This window comes from Ranitomeya variabilis, chromosome 5, assembly GCF_051348905.1.
Source record: "Ranitomeya variabilis isolate aRanVar5 chromosome 5, aRanVar5.hap1, whole genome shotgun sequence".
NCBI lineage: Eukaryota > Metazoa > Chordata > Amphibia > Anura > Dendrobatidae > Ranitomeya > Ranitomeya variabilis.
Window position 1 is genome coordinate 328,303,701 of NC_135236.1, and position 19,443 is coordinate 328,323,143.

At 43.5% G+C, this 19,443-nt stretch overlaps 1 protein-coding gene across 2 annotated transcripts in view; it reads right to left on the reverse strand.

Moving 5' to 3' along the window:
• Positions 1–243: 243 nt before the first annotated feature.
• The window catches only part of GNAI1 (G protein subunit alpha i1), an 80,637-nt gene continuing 61,437 nt past the window's right edge, over positions 244–19,443 (reverse strand). Inside the window, exons 6-9 of one of the 2 annotated variants that reach the window (XM_077264679.1) lie at positions 14,910–15,039; positions 3,974–4,127; positions 2,328–2,534; positions 244–1,876 (exon numbers count right to left, since the gene is read on the reverse strand). In XM_077264679.1, coding sequence (XP_077120794.1) covers positions 2,344–2,534; positions 3,974–4,127; positions 14,910–15,039 — 475 coding nt within the window. In that variant the 3' untranslated portion in view covers positions 244–1,876; positions 2,328–2,343. Of the gene's footprint in view, positions 2,535–3,973; positions 4,128–14,909; positions 15,040–19,443 lie in introns of both variants that reach the window. The other variant, XM_077264678.1, reaches the window with a different exon arrangement.

Below are 19,443 nucleotides of genomic sequence, written 5' to 3' on the forward strand. Positions count from 1 at the left end.
AGGTTATCTACAGGGAATACCCAGATGTTGAATGGTGACTATGTAACACCTACAGATAGTATAGGATGCTGGAGATCTACTGTTGGCACTTAATGGAGCGGCTCAGGTAGTTTCCAACAAATATCTTACAGATCTCATCCAGATTTCTGGTAAATATTCACATGGGAAATTCTGGTTTCAGCACAACGTTCATGCAATAGTATATTCCTAAAAGTAATATCTAAACACTTAACAGATCAGATGTAAAACCTGAAAAACTGCAAGGTTTATTAGGATTCATTAGCAACATGGTTTTACATGAAAAAGTCAAGGAACCCATCAATAATGTTGAACAAAGCTGTGCTCTATTATATACAAGGTGAAGATGACAACATTGATAAGTCAATACATTGTTACAAACATGTATCAGGTTGTCTGCTGAATACTTTTATTTAAATAAACAAAAAAATCATTCAAGGCACAAAGAATTCATCTGTAACTTTAGTAATTATTAATCACCAAGAATTCATTCCATATAGTGAAGTACAAAACTTTAATGAAGAAGGTAACAATGAGTACAATTCATTATTTTTATTTTTTTTACAAGTTCTGGACAACACAAAAAAAAGATACTTGTGAATTTCGGGTAAAATGTGAGGCAACAACCTTTATGCTTTGTGAAGTCAACTGTCAACCTACAGTGAGCTAAAGGGTGGAGATCTTATGAAAAAAGTGTCCCAATCGCTGATGTTTTTTCTAGTGAGTACCCATATAAAATTAGAATGGCTCAAAAAGGTGCAGGATTAGTTCACCTGTCTTAAAAAATAAAAAATATATTAAAAAAAAAATGGTCACAAGATTTAGGAATATCTTGATTTCCAGTGGGGAGGTTTACAACATAATACCATCCAAAAAGTTTGCAAGGATGAAGGAATGATAGGACTGTAAGACTAAAAGGAACAGTGAGGCAATTACAAAGACAGCATCACAAAGCCAAACATTAAAACGGAATCAAATGGAGAGTCATCCGGCTGCACATTTCAATGGAAAAGCTGAGGTGTAGTAAAATGGAGCACATATGTGGAATTTAATTAATGCCAGACTGACTCATCTATACAAAGTACTGCCATGGTCCGCATGCCAAGTACAGGATTCTTCCAACGAGAATAAGATCATCTCAAAATGTTTGTTTGCATGTCAGCAGCCCACAAAATGTTCTGGACAAACACCTGAAAAAAAATCTATTTACAAATAAAAGATTACTTGATTCTTAAAATGTATAAAAAAATGCAGTTTTGGCACCACCTGTAAGGCAATGCGCAAGAGAATATTACATAATAAAAATGCACAGTGAAGGCTCAGGCCAACAGGATGATTCTGTGTTACATGCCCCAGGATTGTGCAACTGTAAGGTGTCCAGATCTCATTCTGCTTCAGTATACATAATTATATCTTACAGGCTTGCAAGGAAACATTGCAGAACACAGAATAAGGCAGCATGCATGCTTAAGAGGGAAGAAAAAAAAAATATTAAAATAAAATATACATTATCTCTTTAAATAACCTAACAGGCGAGAAAAGAAATGTCCTCTAACTGCATTTCATAAAACAGAGGAGCTTTTTTTTTTCTTGTTTTCTTTTTTAAACAATTCAAATTATTAAAATATTCTGTTCAATGTCTGTACAAATAACATTCCTACAATTACAGTATACATACAATCAAGATACCTTCTCCATTGTGTGGCCTAGGAAATAGCGGTTACTTCGGAAAATTTACAAGACATGAACATAAATAAAGCTAATAAAACTGGCAAAGTACAGTACTGGTCCGCCGTTCATTGAGTCTTAAATCACTCCAAAAGCCATCAAGCTATAACAGGGTGAAGTCAAATGCAATCTACAGGAGAAAGTAGATATAAGCATCATTAGATGTATGAAATACTGGGGATTTATTACACAGTGAAAACTGTTCTTAATCTCGGTCTCTGAACCACCCCTATTATACCCCCAAAAAGAAAATAAATTAAAAAAATAAACTTTTCATGTATGGCCTTATATCAATTTATGCTATACACTAGTAACTGGGCTGTGTGATAGATCATATTGAATTAACAACTCAAGGGTCCATATAACCTTGAACAATAAGCTACAAAAGGGATCGAGTTTTCAATTGCAGCTCAGGTGGCGGACACATGAGCTGCGGGTAAAGCTGAACCAACAAGCTCTTACTATTGCATCCGAGTCCTAAGCAGACCGATAAAGACAGGGATCAGAAAAGAAACTAATGGTCTCATCAGGAGTCATATTTGCATTGGTAGCTCTACCTGGTAAATATCGAACCATCTTACCATATAATGACATGTTTTAGAAAAGGCCACAGTCTTTGAGATTGTTTTTTATGATGACATCAGTCACTGCATCAAACACAAACTGCACGTTCTTGGTGTCCGTCGCACATGTAAAGTGGGTGTAGATTTCCTTTGTATCCTTTCTCTTGTTAAGATCTTCAAATTGACACTGAATGTATGCAGCCGCTTCTTCGTACGTGTTTGAACCTGTAGAGTCAATAAGTGTTGAGTTTTACACTTTTTAATAAGGAAGAAAAAAAAATAAAATCACAGCATCCAAGTAGTCTGCATCAAAGGCAAAACATTTAGGCAGGAGTAGCTGACCACCACCTTATGTGTACGAGAGCCTCCCGGATTTCCCTGAAAGATATCGGAGGAGATGAGGATCAGGATGTTAGATCTCAAAAGCCAGATCCGTTTGTTCTCCTGGGAGATCAGTCACTACTAGTGATGAGTGAACATACTCGTTACTTGAGATTTCTCGAGCACGCTCGGGGGTCCTCCGAGTATTTTTTAATGCTCGGAGATTTTGTTTTTCTTGCCGCAGCTGAATGACTTAGATCTGTTAGCCAGCATAAGTACATGTGGGGGTTGCCTGGTTGCTAGGGAATCCCCACATGTACTTATGCTGGCTAACGGATGTAAATCATTCAGCTGAGGTTAGGAAAACATTCTCCGAGCACTAAAAAAAATACTTGGGAGGACCCCTGAGCGTGCTCGAGAAATCTCGAGTAACGAGTATATTCGCTCATCACTAGTCACTACCAGTCAGGCTGAGGGTCTCTCAGCTCTTCATTGACAACACATGAACACTCTCCCAAGCCTATGTTTCTGTATAAACGGGAGATGGAAGAGTTGTCGGTTGAACGGGTCTGGCTGACATCTATACAAGAAGAATGTACACCTTAAAAGGGTTTTCCACTACTAGGACAACCCCTTGTCAATCTGAATGATTGCCCCCCGTTAAAATAAAAACACCTACTCTCACTTCCCGTGCCGACATCATTCCAGCACTCTTGTTCCCGGGGTTCACATGAGACTTGCACCCACCACTGGAATGGCGCCAGCAGAGGAAGCGAGTATTTGTGTTTGTTTTTTTCATTTTAACGGGGGAAAACATTCAGATTAATAAGGGGTTATTCTAGTAATGCACAACCCCTTTAAAAGGGGTGTCCCGTCTTCTGTCACTTTATATGAATGCAGAATTCTGAACCCTTGCAGCGTGTACACTGCACACTGTCAGGATATCCAGATGTTGCCCGTGAGGTCACATGACCACAAGTATTGAGCTGCATACATGTGTAACGTGCAGACTTTTAGTGCTTGTTCTCACTCAATACAACGGCGTTTTGAGACTGGAGTAAGATTTCTGATGCAAGACATGCTGCACCTAGTCTTAAAATTAGATGTGCGGGCGTTGCGATAACCATGGGCCCCTTTTGGCTGAGGTGTCCAGAACTAGCTTAAAAATGTGTTACAAAACGTTTGAAAATTTTCAATGCAATTTATTCTGCCATAATTGCTTTGATGAGTTGGGGCCTTAAAGGCGAAGGACACGAGACTGTAGATCCCACTAGAAGGGCTCAGGCAAGGACCAGACATGAGATTCAGTATGCTCCACGTATCAGCAGAAGGCAGAAACGTACCTGCATATTCTGGGTAACAAATTGTTAGCGGACTCCTCTTGATTTTTTCTTCAAACAGATCTTTTTTGTTTAGGAAAAGGATAATGGAGGTGTCTGTAAACCACTTGTTATTGCAGATGCTGTCGAAGAGTTTCATACTTTCGTGCATTCGGTTCTAAACATAGGAACAAGAAAATTTAAATCACCAAAAAGGCAATAAACAGTACAATTTCTTGATGTGACGTAAAACATACACTTCATAAAAAAGTAAAGAACAAAGGGCTTTTCATAAATAAGATGATGACAATTTATAAAGGGTTAAACTACGAAGAACTGAGAAACAAGGATCTTTACTCATTAAATCCATCAAAGAACAGGACAGACTAAGGTATACTGTAATAAATGCATTGTCTATTGTGTAGAGGTTATGTGCCTTATTGCAGTTCCCATTCCCTTCAATGGAGCTCCGAGGTACTACCAGACATGTCCTGTGGACAAGTGTGGAGCTGTTTCTGGAAGACAAAGCTTTTTTAAATCCCACAGATCCCTGGAGCACACAGCGCTGATGATTTGCAGTAGGTATTGCCCACTACTGTTTTTTAAGCTATGTGCCATTTATACAGGACACTAGTTTTTAACCATATAATGTCAATAACCTGAGAGTCATGTCAGTAATAAATTCTAGTATAGTTCTATTCTTGAATCCTCTTTGGTTGAGGTATTCAACACATCAGTAATTCTGACACCCAAGAGCTTAAAGGAGTTGTCCAAGCTGGCTATATTAATGATTTATTTTGAAGATCGGTCATCAACAACAGATTGTCGGGAGTCCGATTCTTGGCACACGCACCGACAGCCATTTCAGCTTCAGCCACAACAGAATGTAATGAATGAACAGAGCCAAACACTACAGCTACTCACTCTGTGTAGTGGCCACTCTCAGCTACGGCAGCTTAGCTCCTACTGAAGTCAATGGGAACAGAGCTGCAATACTTCGGAACGGCCTCTGCACAGTGTGAGGATCTCTGTTGTTCAGACCCCATACACAGATTATGGCTGCAGCTGGACCTGCAAACAGCTGAGCGGTAGAGGGTCCACAACCTGCAAAAATCTGATTTTGATGACGTCCATTAAAGGAGGTTTTCTACTACAATGTGTAGGGAGCAGATCGATTTAAGCCTTGGAAATTAGGCTCTCTTTAACTACATTGTGTTTCCAATTGTACATTTTTAAAGGGAACCCGTCAGTTTCTTCATGCCATCCTACCCAGCAGCATTAACATATATGCCTACATTCTCAGCCTATCCACCCCTGTATAATGCTATTTACTCAAATCTATGTTTAAAGAAAGTACACTTAACCTCTGCTTTTCGAATGTTAATTAGGGCTTTGACTAGTCGATACGGCATTTGTATCCCCAGACTAGTCTTTCCATGTTATCACTCTCTGTGCGTGATAACAATTTACATGGGACAGTATCAGCGCCAGCCCCTGCAAATCTCACGCTGCTCATTTTGGCATCATCTGTATCCAGGTGTACAATTCTCCGGCTTCAGAGGCACACTGTGCATGCAGTCTTCTGCACTTCCGGTCACGCTCAGTGCGCCTCTGAAGATGGGAGCGTACACCTGGCTACAGTGGCGCAGTGATGCTGCCGAAATGAGCCGAGCGTATGTGCGAGATTTGGAGGAGCTGCTGATGACACCAACTTGTGCAAATTATTTTATAACACCCACAGGGATGTGATAACATGGTAAGAGGGCTGACTAATCTGGGGAAACTAAAGCCCCATCGACTAGTCAAAGCCCTAATTAATTAGCAGAGGTTAAAACTGCTTTCTTTAAATGGGTATTCCCGTCTCTAGGATCCTATCGCAATATGTAGTAGAATTAATAATAATAAAAAATATCACCACATACCTCCAATTAGAAATGTAGTATAGTTTTTCTGATTCGCTATGTCTTTCCTCATGTGCAGGCATTGCAGGACCTTAGGTATCCATGGTTACGGACACTAACAACTAGCTAACTATATCAGTGGTCGTAACCATGGATACCTAAGGTCCCGCAATGACTGCACATAAGGCAAGAGACCTAGCAAATCAGAAAAAATATTCTACCTTTCTAATTGTAGGTATGTGCCAATATTATTATTACACCTACTACATATTGGGAAAGGATCTTGGAGGTGGGAATACCCCTTGAAGCATAGATTTCAGCAAGTAGCATTACAGAGCTTGTTAGGCAGGGCATGTAGTCATGTATATGTTAATGTTGCTGGAGGGCATGGGGGACCCTTTAAGAATCGCTCATCAATATAAGAAGTCTGGAAAACTCATTTAATTCAGAATAGCAGCTAGCAGACAAGTTAAGAAATATACTGAACAAAATCTGTCTTTTCAAATAAGTCAGCAACGTCTTGCAGGGCCAAGCTATCCAAGGTATGAGGTTCAGCTTACAATCAGTGTGAAAAGGTCACAAAAAGTCCTTATGACAAAAAAAAAAAAAAAAAAAAAAAAAGAGTTTACAACTTTATAAGTGAAGACGCTGTAAACACTTTCCGTGTAATTGCATGTTTGCGGGTCGTCATGTGGTGTCATATGCTCCAAAATGGGAAGACGACCACGTGTGGCAACACTGCCTGCACCTTCTGTTAGGGTTGGTGGAAGGCACCAAAATAAAATATAATTAGGTGCGTTCACAACTCGGGGTCAACCGTGCAGAGATGTTAGCTGCTGCTATGTGAGATCGGAACCAGATGTTGGGTGAACAACGAACACACGCGGGTTAAACGTCACCCGGTGTGAACTGCAGCGACCTCTGATAATTCACAGAACCGCTGCAAAGAAGTATAAAGACGCTGTTCCTTGTTAGCTGTCACAGGGCACAGCAAACTTAGCGCAAGACTCCTAGGACGTTGGGGTTAGAGCCGGACTGGACTTACTATGCGCATGGCGTCGCGCTGGCAATGCCACTACTCGGCGCTGTCTTTTACTCCAATCTCCCTAAACGCATACACAACAAGAGGGTAGGGGATCATTAGGAGCTTGCACCAGAGACATACACACACCTCACATGTTTGGACTCTACTAGCGCACGGCCGTGAGATCCTTTTATAGATGCCAGTCCGCAAGGACCTTGGTAGTGAGCCAATCCGGACGCGCTTGAGGACATGGGCATGTGACCTCCGACCACCAATGAGTGGTAGTCTCCCGGGCAGCTTCCCGCTGGTTGCTATAGCTGAACCTGTAGAGGTAGCAGCAACCAGATGCACAGCTCAAGTCTGAGCAAGACGCTAGGACAGACGTTTCTGCTGAGCAGGATCCTCTGTGGCCGAGATTGAAAGGGAGACTGCAGAAGACACAACTGGGGATTCCTCCTGTGCAGTGGCGGGAACTCGACACCTAACACTTTTTTATGGTGATCTGGTGAGGTCAGACGATTTCTCTGTCGTTCTTCTCCACTAATATTAGCTCACTCATGTGCTACAAGGCAGCCCAATCATTATACTCTGAGAGAATCCTTGTGGTTAGACCCACGCGTCTCAAGCATTCAATACATTTTTAATGCCCCGGTCTGTAAATGCACGGCTATATGGAGGGAGGTCTGGCCATGTTCACAGCCATCAGGAACAGATAAAAAGGGCAGAGGGCAAATTCCTCAAGGAGAGAAATGCAAAGTTCAACATTGCTATAGTAACATTTGCTTAAAGGGGTTTTCCATTTTTGGAAAAGCTCTGTTCCCTGGCTACTGTTAGTTTTAAAACAAAAACAAAAAACACACACACACTTGGCCGTCAACTTGGCCAAAGCCGCTAACACCGACACTAAAAAGCAGGGTAGGAGATTCAGTGCTGGACCTGGGGAGGACGAGCAAGTAAAGTAGAATTTTTAAAAAAGTTTTTCTGAAAAAAGACCACCCCTTTAAAATGATGAAACAAAATAGATGGACATTTTAACCCCTTAGTGACAGAGCCAATTTGGTACTTAATGACCGAGCCAATTTTTACAATTCTGACCAGTGTCACTTTATGAGGTTATAACTCTGGAACGCTTTATCGGATCCCGCTGATTCTGAGATTGTTTTTTCGTGACATGTTGTACTTCAAGTTAGTGGTAACATTTCTTCGATATTACTTGCGATTATTTATGAAAAAAATGGAAATATGGCGAAAATTTTTAAAATTTTGCAATTTTCAAACTTTGTATTTTTATGCCCTTAAATCAGAGAGATATGTCACAAAAAATAGTTAATAAATAACATTTCTCACATGTCTACTTTACATCAGCACAATTTTGGAAACAATTTTTTTTTTTGTTAGGGAGTTATAAGGGTTAAAAGTTGACCAGCAATTTCTCATTTTTACAACACCATGTTTTTTTTAGGGACCACATCACCTTTGAAGTGATTTTGAGGGGTCTATATGATAGAAAATAACCAAGTGTGACACCATTCTAAAAACTGCACCCCTCAAGCTGCTCAAAACCACATTCAAGAAGTTTATTAACCCTTTACGTACTTCACAGGAACTAAAACAATGTGGAAGAAAAAAATTAACATTTTACTTTTTTTTGCAAACATTTTACTTCAGAACCATTTTTTTTAATTTTCACAAGTGTAAAAACAGAAATTTAACCACAAATTTTGTTGTGCAATTTTTCCTGAGTACGCCGATACCCCATATGTGGAGGTAAACCACTGTTTGGGCGCACCGCAGAGCTTGGAAGTGAAGGAGCACCGTTTGACTGTTTCAATGCAGAATTGGCTGGAATTGAGATCGGACGCCATGTCGCGTTTGGAGAGCCCCTAATGTGCCTAAACAGTGGAAACCCCCCACAAGTGACACCATTTTGGAAACTAGACCCCCCAAGGAACTTATCTAGATGTGTGGTGAGCACTTTGAACCCCCAAGTGCTTCACAGAAGTTTATAACGTAGAGCCGTGAAAATAAAAAATCGCATTTGTTTTCACAAAAATGATTTTTTCGCCCACAAATTCTTATTTTCACAAGGGTAACAGGAGAAATTAGACCACAAAAGTTGTTGTGCAATTTCTCCTGAGTACGTCGATACCCCATATGTGGAGGTAAACCACTGTTTGGGCGCACCGCAGAGCTTGGAAGTGAAGGAGCACCGTTTGACTTTTTCAATGCAGAATTGGCTGGAATTGAGATCGGATGCCATGTCGCGTTTGGAGAGTCCCTGATGTGCCTAAACAGTGGAAACCCCCCACAAGTGATACCATTTTGGAAACTAGACCCCCCAAGGAACTTATCTAGATGTGTGGTGAGCACTTTGAACCCCCAAGTGCTTCACAGAAGTTTATAACGTAGAGCCGTGAAAATAAAAAATCTCATTTTTTCTACAAAAATGATCTTTTTGCCCCCAAATTTTTATTTTCACAAGGGTAACGGGAGAAATTAGACCACAAAAGTTGTTGTGCAATTTCTCCTGAGTACGTCGATACCCCATATATGGGGGTAAACCACTGTTTGGGCGCACCGCAGAGCTTGGACGTGAAGGAGCACCGTTTGACTTTTTCAATGCAGAATTGGCTGGAATTGAGATCGGATGCCATGTCGCGTTTGGAGAGTCCCTGATGTGCCTAAACAGTGGAAACCCCCCACAAGTGATACCATTTTGGAAACTAGACCCCCCAAGGAACTTATCTAGATGTGTGGTGAGCACTTTGAACCCCCAAGTGCTTCACAGAAGTTTATAACGTAGAGCCGTGAAAATAAAAAATCTCATTTTTTCTACAAAAATGATCTTTTTGCCCCCAAATTTTTATTTTCACAAGGGTAACAGGAGAAATTAGACCACAAAAGTTGTTTTGCAATTTCTCCTGAGTACGTCGATACCCCATATATGGGGGTAAACCACTGTTTGGGCGCACCGCAGAGCTTGGAAGAGAAGGAGTGTCGTTTTACTTTTTCAATGTAGAATTGGCTGGAATTGAGATCGGACGCCATGTCACGTTTGGAGAGCCGCTGATGTGCCTAAACAGTAGAGACCCCCCACATATGACACCATTTTGGAAACTAGACCCCTTAAGGAACTTATCTAGATGTGTGGTGAGCACTTTAAACCCCCAGGTGCTTCACAGAAGTTTATAACGTAGAGCCGTGAAAATAAAAAAATCGCATTTTTTCTACAAAAATGATCTTTTTGCCTCCAAATTTTTATTTTACCAAGGGTAACAGGAGAAAATGGACCCCAGAAGCTGTTGTACAATTTGTCTTGAGTACGCCGACACCCCATATGTGGGGGTAAACCACTGTTTGGGCGCATGGCTGAGCTCGGAAGCAAAGGAGCGCCATTTGACTTTTCAATGCAAAATTGACTGGAATTGAGATCGGACGCCATGTCGCGTTTGGAGAGCCCCTGATGTGCCTAAACAGCAGAAACCCCCCAAAAGTGACCCCATTTTGGAAACTAGACCCCCCATGGAACTTATCTAGATGTTTAGTGAGAACTTTGAATGCCCAAGTGCATCACAGAAGTTTATAATGCAGAGTCGTGAAAATAAAAAATATATATTTTTTAACAATAAAGATTTTTTAGCCCCCAAGTTTTTATTTTCACAAGGGTAACAAGAGAAATTGGACCCCAACAGTTGTTGTCCAATTTGTCCTGAGTATGCTGGTACCCCATATGTGGGGGTAAACCACTGTTTGGGCGCATGGCAGAGCTCGGAAGGGAAGGAGTGCCATTTTGGAATGCAGACTTTGATAGAATTGTCTGCGGGCGTTATGTTGCCTTTGCAGACCCCTAATGTACCTAAACAGTAGAAACCCCCAACAAGTGACCCCATTTTGGAAAATAGACCCCCCAAGGAACTTATCTAGATATGTGGTGAGAACTTTGAATGCCCAAGTGCTTCACAGAAGTTTATAATGCAGAGTAGTGAAAATAAAAAATATTTTTTTTCCCACAAAAAAGATTTTTTTAGCCCCCAAATTTTTATTTTCACAAGGGTAACAAGAGAAATTGGACCCCAAAAGTTGTTGTCCAATTTGTCCTGAGTATGCTGGTACCCCATATGTGGGGGTAAACCACTGTTTGGGCGCACGGCAGAGCTCGGAAGGGAAGGAGCGCCATTTTGCAATGCAGACTTTGATAGAATTGTCTGCGGGCGTTATGTTGCGTTTGCAGACCCCTAATGTACCTAAACAGTAGAAACCCCCACAAGTGACCAAATTTTGGAAACTAGACCCCCTAAGGAACTTATCTAGATATGTGGTGAGAACTTTGAAAGCTCAAGTGCTTCACAGAAATTTATAATGCAGAGTAGTGAAAATAAAAAAATATATTTTTTTCCAACAAAAAAGATTTTTAGCCCCCAAGTTTTTATTTTCACAAGGGTAACAGGAGAAATTGGACCCCAAAAGTTGTTGTCCAATTTATCCCGAGTACGCTGATGCCCCATATGTGGGGGTAAACCACTGTTTGGGCGCACGGCAGAGCTCAGAAGGGAGGGAGTACCATTTGACTTTTTTAGCGCAAAATTGGCTGTCGTGTTTGGAGACCCCCTGATGTACCTAAACATTTCCGCGGATGCGTGGCCGTAACTCTGCCCCCTCCTCCCCAGGACATAGACTGGGCAGCGGATGCGTTGAAAAACTGCATCCGCTGCCCACGTTTTGCACAATTTTCACAACGTGCGTCGGTACATCGGGCCGACGCATTGCGACCGCCCCGTACCGACGCAAGTGTGAAAGAAGCCTTAGGCTACTTTCAGACATAGCGCATTTTTGAGCGCTATTTTGCGGGCGCTTTTCAAAAATGCGCAATGTCATTTTCGTCTGCCGGCAAAGTGAATGAGAAATTCACTTTGCCGTTCAGACACACCGCAAAAAAACGCGGCGCTTTTGTCTGCAAACACGCCGGCGTAAAAAGAATTGACATGTCAATTCTTTACGCAGCGGCGTGTCTGCGTATCCCCCTAGGGCCCCATATTACCTTCCACACACAGCACCTTTGTCCTGGGTGTCGGCGTCTTTGTACGGAGGGGTTGACACCCAGGACCGGACGTGACGTCGGACAGGAAGAGGGAAGCCCCCGCCCCCCAGTGAAGCAGCATGGAGTCCTTCTGTGTGTGTGTGTGTGCGTGTGTGTGCGTGTGTGTGTCCCCATGCGACGCTAGTGCCACCATTGTGCTAAGTCGCCGTATGGGACTACTACTCCCATCCGGTATTAGGATGGGAGAGTTGTCCCTGTGTCCGGCGACTTAGCACAATTGTAAAGTTACACAAAACACCTACACACAATACACATACATGACACACAGTACATACAACATATAACACAGAGTATATACTCACCAACAGCACACTTGTAGGCGAAGCCCTCGATCCTCCAGGAAAAAATCCAAAAATAATAAACCAAATTCATACTCCCTGTCCGCAGAATCCATAAAACGAGTGTCCCACGCCGATCGGCTGCTCTCCGGCGATACACTGCCAGGAGCGAAGCTCCTAGCAGTGTATCGCGTACTGTTCCGGAGTTCAATGACTCCGGCGTCTCGGTTAACAGCAGTACAGCTGCGTTGAACTTTCCCACGCAGCACTGCCGTTAAGCGAGAGTGCCGGGGTCAATGACCGCCGGTAAACTCGCTCGCGCATGCGCAGTGACACACCGACAGGAACTATGGCTCCTGTCAGTGTGTTGCTGCAGCCGTGGAGAGCTGACATATCTCTGGATGTGTCTGTTCTCCATGGAAAATCTTGATACGTGGCACTTAAATATGTGGCAATTAAATGCGTGACACGTGGCACTTATACGTGATACGTGTCACTTAAATACGTGGCACTGAAATACGTGATACGTGGCACTTTGATACGTGGCACGTGTCTCTTAAATACGTGGCACGTGGCACTGAAAGATGTGGCACGTGGCACTTTGATACGTGGCACGTGGCACTTTGATACGTGGCACGTGGCACTGAAATATGTGGCACGTGGCACTTTGATACGTGGCACGTGGCACTTTGATACGTGGCACGTGGCACTTTGATACGTGGCACGTGGCACTTTGATACGTGGCACTTTGATACGTGGCACGTGGCACTTTGATACGTGGCACTGAAATATGTGGCACGTGGCACTTTGATACGTGGCACGTGTCACTTAAATACGTGGCACTGAAATATGTGGCACGTGGCACTTTGATACGTGGCACGTGTCTCTTAAATACGTGGCACTGAAAGATGTGGCACGTGGCACTTTGATACGTGGCACGTGGCACTTTGATACGTGGCACGTGGCACTTTGATACGTGGCACGTGGCACTTTGATACGTGGCACGTGGCACTTTGATACGTGGCACGTGGCACTTTGATACGTGGCACTGAAATATGTGGCACGTGGCACTTTGATACGTGGCACGTGTCTCTTAAATACGTGGCACGTGGCACTGAAAGATGTGGCACGTGGCACTTTGATACGTGGCACGTGGCACTTTGATACGTGGCACATGGCACTTTGATACGTGGCACGTGGCACTTTGATACGTGGCACGTGGCACTTTGATACGTGGCACGTGGCACTTTGATACGTGGCACTGAAATATGTGGCACGTGGCACTTTGATACGTGGCACGTGTCACTTAAATACGTGGCACTGAAATATGTGGGACACGTTGCACAAAAAAGTTACATGTAGTTTTTTTTGTGTTGACGGTCCGCCGAAGCACGACGCATCCGTCGCACGACGGATGCGACATGTGGCAATCCGTCGCAATGCGTCGCTAATGCAAGCCAATGGAGAAAAAACGCATCCTGCAAGCACTTTTGCAGGATGCGTTTTTTCTCCAACGACGCATTGCGACGGAAGCCAAAAAACGCTAGTGTGAAAGTAGCCTAACCCTAGCCCTAACCCTAAATTTAGCCCCAACCCTAACCCTAACTCTAACCCTAACTCTAACCCTAACCCTAACTCTAACCCTAACCCTAACTCTAACCCTAACCCTAACCCTAATTTTAGCCCCAACTTGTCTTCTCCTGCCGGCCGGCAGATGGCAGCAGATGGCGGGCGCACTGCGCATGCGCCCGCCATGATGAAAAAGCCGGCTGGCAGGAGAAGACAGAAGAGGACCCAGGGACCCCGGGTGAGTATGATAGGGTCCCCGAATCCCCCTATTTCTCTGTCCTCTGATGTGCGATCACATCAGAGGACAGAGAAATAACTGATCGCTTTTTTTTTTTTTTTTTTTTTTGCGGTCGCCGGTAAACTGTTAATTACCGGCGATCGCAAAGCAGGGGTCGGTGCAAATCGACCCCGATCATGTTCTTTGGGGTCTCGGCTACCCCCGGCAGCCGAGACCCCAAAGAACATCCGGGTGCCGGGCGGCGGGCGCACTGCGCGTGCGCCCGCCATTTTTTCCCGGAAAAAAGATGGCGGCGCCCATGGGGAGACACGAGGAGCACCGGGGGAGGTAGGTAAGTATTGGGGGGCTATTGGGGGCCATCGGGGACCACATTTCTCTGTCCTCCGATGTGCGATCACATCGGAGGACAGAGAAATTAAACGGCAAATCGCGTTTTTTTTTTTTTTGTTGCGACCGCCGGTAAACGGTTAATTACCGGCGATCGGAACTCGGGGGTCGGTAAAAACCCCCCGAATCATGTTCTCTGGGGTCTCGGCTACCCTCGGCAACCGAGACCCCAGAGAAAATCCGACTCTGGGGGGCGCTATTCACTTTTTCCACAGCGCCGTTAATTAACGGCGCTGTGGTTTAAGTACCCTTAGCGGCCGCCGTTAAAAGGCGTATCGGCGGTCGTTAAGGGGTTAAAAGTGGTTTAAAAAAAACAAACAAAAGACAAAGCAGAGAGTCAAGTAAAAGGTTAAATAAAGCAATGTATCTGAATGTAGCAGATAGCTGTAAGTATAATCCACAAAGCCTAGAAATTCCCTCTACAGGTAGTTGGCACCTTCTGCAGTTTGCAACCTTCATACTCACCATTTCTTCATCTTCAGCTAGGACCAAGTCGTAATCACTCAGTGCCACACAGAAAATGATTGCAGTAACTCCCTCAAAGCAATGAATCCACTTTTTTCTTTCAGATCTTTGGCCGCCAACATCAAACATCCTGAAAAGAAGGAAAATGATCAGCAGTCAGTGTCATTGCTAAATGTGATGATGAATCCGAGCTTTGTGGACAGCAAATTGCTTCTATCAAAGTTTCCTATAAACACACCACTACTGAAAAACATCTATACTATGTGATTAATGGGCAGCCTTTGTCACCAACTATCAAGGAGAAGGTCACACTACAGACTACAACTTTGAAGTGGACAAGTCAGCATGAATGGCTGATCGAATACAAACTGCTCATGTCATCTTAGCTATTCACATGCTGAGCACTCCATTTTATAAGTCAGCAGAAACTCCCAACATGCAACGCTGTCTGAGGCCCCTACTTAAGCTTGCTGTACAAGCATACAGTCCACACGAGGCCTTAGGCACCACTGGCATACAGTCCACGCGACGGCCTTAGGCACCACTGGCATACAGTCCACGCGAGGCCTTAGGCACCACTGGCATACAGTCCACGCGACGGCCTTAGGCACCACTGGCATACAGTCCACGCGACGGCCTTAGGCACCACTGGCATACAGTCCACGCGACGGCCTTAGGCACCACTGGCATACAGTCCACGTGACGGCCTTAGGCACCACTGGCATACAGTCCACGCGACGGCCTTAGGCACCACTGGCATACAGTCCACATGACGGCATGGAGTGCAGTGGGCTCTGCAGTTTCAGTAACTCAGGAGTTACGATAAAAGCACACCTCACTTTTCTACGCGGTCTACCTAACGCCTATTCACTTCTATGGGAGCTGCACAGTACACCATAGCTGCACTCGGCTGTGTTTTTATACCCAATCTCTGCAACCTGCAGATTAACCCCACATCTGCCGTTTAATAGCATGGTTCTGTTTAAATTATAAAATCGTAACGGCTTTCTCCAAACAGTAAAAAAATGAAAACAACCAGCAACTCATCTGTGCATTGTGTGCGCGGTATTGCAGCTCATCCACATTTACTTTAATGGAGTACAGCTGTAATAGTAGACAAACCATGTATGAGTATTATTCACAGACCATTTTTATATACTGATAACATGTCCACTTCAAAAGGAAATATTTCATTTCACCCTAAAGGACTATGGTGGAGACTATAGCCAATATTAAAGGGGTTAATAAAATCTGCAAGCGGTATTTAACATAACTTGATTAAAAAATAGCCCATGCTTTTCTTTTCCCCAGCAATTCAGAATAGAAGCAGCAGAAGTCCTCCAGGTGGCAGGCAATCAGTGGCCACAGGGATGGCATGCCATACTGCGGGCATCATGGTGCACTGCGGTGGCCACTGATTGGATACAACGGTCACATGCTGGCTTCATGTAATCAAACACCAGACGGACTGCCAGAGATACTATACTGAATTGTCAGGAGAATAAGGAAGGGTTGTTTTGTCTTCGAACAATTGCAGGTGTTTAAAAAAATAAATAACGTTTGATAACCCCTTTAGCATCCTAAAACCAGGAAATAAAAACCAGAAGAGAAGCAAAACATACTTTTACACCGGAGATTAGTCTGGAAAGAAATAAAAACAAAAGTCTGTGAAACACAAAAAAAAAACATTGTAAGCAGTGACCATTAACAACATTAATAGATGCCGTGGTGTTTAACTGGGGAATCAGCTGAAATCTGCAGAGAAGATTAAGCAAATGAGGGTGCTCCGTGCCCCCCAGCCATGGGCAAACTCTCGGAGCACAGTTCTACCCGTCCTCCTTTGATGATTGACAGCGCTTGCTTGGCCAGAGCAAACTCTCCCTAGACTGACAGTGGGAGCCGACACTGCACAATGTCTTAAGTGGCCGCTGCAGACAGGAACAAGCAACGTACGCAGTGTCGGTGCAGGGTACGAGAAGGAGCAAACCAAGGGGCGGAACGGTTCAGAGTTTGGCCACACCAAGAGCATAAAAGAAACTACTCTACAGGCATGACTTTTATAGGAGGCAAGTCCCCTATACGGGTTATTAGCTTAAATTGATTTTTAGAGGGGAGGGATGACAGATTCCTTTTAATGAAGTCCAATCACTACTCCAAACAAGATTACATTAATAAACATCCGTTTGCTTCATGAACTAGCACATCTTGGGCACCTTTACTCCCAACTCTACCATTCCTCTGTTATTCCTCATAGAAATCTATGAATAAATTAGCCACTAGGCGTTCTCATTTCTCCTGTTAAAGCGGTGTATACCTGCACAGTGTGGCAGTGACTGGGGGACACACCTTACGCCCATTTGCTAATGTATTCCCATGTTTCTAGGAGGAATAGTAGAGGAACAGGACTATACAGTAAATAACAGAAATCTTAAAATAAAGTTCTAGAACTTCTTGCTGCAATGCTTTCGCTGAAGGCGACGCGCTAACATTTCAATAGCAGACTTACATTCCTTAGTATTGGCATATTCTCCAGAGATAATCTACAGAGTAATATGCATTTGCATTAATCAAAATATATTTTTAGCAGGCAATTTCACTTGGGCATTTCTGCCTGTAATCCTCTACACAGATCACAGCTTGCTGTGTTTCCTAATGCAGATTTTGCTTCCCCGTCTCCTGAAGTGCTGCCGGCCTTTGAGCTTGGCTGCTCTATAATGACGGATTCTTCACTTCCAGTCACCCTTTAAACCTTCAGTGGTGCATGTGTATGATGGCACTGACACCACTGATCGTGAGCTGCGTGTATAGTTACAGCAGCCACAAGCATGTCATACAGGACCAGCTCACACATTTACAAGCCAGATAAATGTTCATTCTACAAAAAAAATAATAATCCTAATACAGTAGTAATCTAATTTGAAGACTGAAATCTACGCACATACAATTTGCAGAAATTTCAGGCTAGATTCTTCAAATATAGTAATGCTAGAGACCAAGTGTCACATACTTTCAAGTTCAACAATGTAACCTGAAAGCATTTTCTACAAAGAAGGGGAGAAAAGAATTAATAGAAAAATAGGAGCTGATGTGCAGTACCGGCAGCGGCCACTAAACATTGTACGGTGCTGTGACCACTGCAGCTGATTGATTGGGGTACTGCGTGTATGGCGGATTCCTGCTCCACATGCACACAGGAGCGCCTTCCTACCAAGGAATCCGCCATACTTACCCCTTCTGGGATCTCCATATGCCATTTGGACTCTATACAGAGCGACTATGTGATCGAGGCCTGGGAGCGGGTCGAAAAGTGAAGTCGCTTCTAACGTGTATATTTTTGCCTTGTCCGCCACTTGCACTTATCTTGAACAACCATTAAAAATTAAAAACCTGCTGACAGATTCCCTTCAAGAGTCCGTGGTATGTGAATAAATCTGGCAAATGTAGTGGTCTAGGTTTTACAAGGTACAAAATGAAAAGATTATTCAAGCTGCTGTTTGCCCAGCACAACTTAGAAAGGCTGACACTTCAATAAAGTTACAGAATGCAATCAGCAGAGACCGCTCATCTGGATCTTACTGGTAACACACTGGTGTGCAAACAATCGCAAAGGAGGACCGACTACATCTGCTGTGGCCCGCAGTGCCGCTTTCCAACATGTTCTTGTACTTTGGACAAACAGTCTGTAATAAAGCTAACATTTAACAACAGCAAAACAGGGAGCTATTGTCTGTGTATATACATAGCGCTAGGGAATGCCATAACATTCTGGACATTCTTTCTTTTAGCAAATCTGTTCAAGTGGACACAATTCCATTATATTAACCCTACCAGCAAAAAACAAAAGTGATTGAGCTGTTTGGCTAAGAGCTTAAAGAGAATCTGTCAGCAGGTTATTGCTAAGTAATCTGAGAGCAGCATGATGTAGGGTCAAAGACCTGGATTCCAAAGATATGTCACTTGTTGTGTTGCATGATGTCATTTTGATACAATCAGTTTCCTCTGCTGCAGATCTCAAAATGCTGAGCCCTGTATAACCCCGTCCACACCACACCACTGATTGGCAGCTTTCTGTGTATACTGCACAATGACAGAAAGCTGCTAATGAGTGGTGAGCAAACCTGACTGCTGACACTAGCGTGAGTGACGACAGCGGCTTAATTACCAACACCTGCTTGAGACACTATATAGTAGTGGTTTGGCATACTAGTATTGACGACCCACCCCAAGGAAGCCCACGTGAAACGCGCGTCGGGGTTTGAACGATCGTGGTATTCACGCAGGGAATAATGAGTAAGCAGCGTTTCCTTGCACCATATCATTGGTTACTTACTATTCAAGACTCCGCTGTGCACTATTTTTCGATATTATTGGGTATGGTACCTTAGACATTTAGGTAGATTTCCTATTTGACCGGCTGCTTATTTTGCCCTCCCCTGTACTTTAGTGTTATTAGTGAAATTGGTGTTAGAACTTGCAAGAATGAGGAGCCTTGGCGTGGGTTGTGAGCTTATCTATTTTGGCCAAAATATCAACC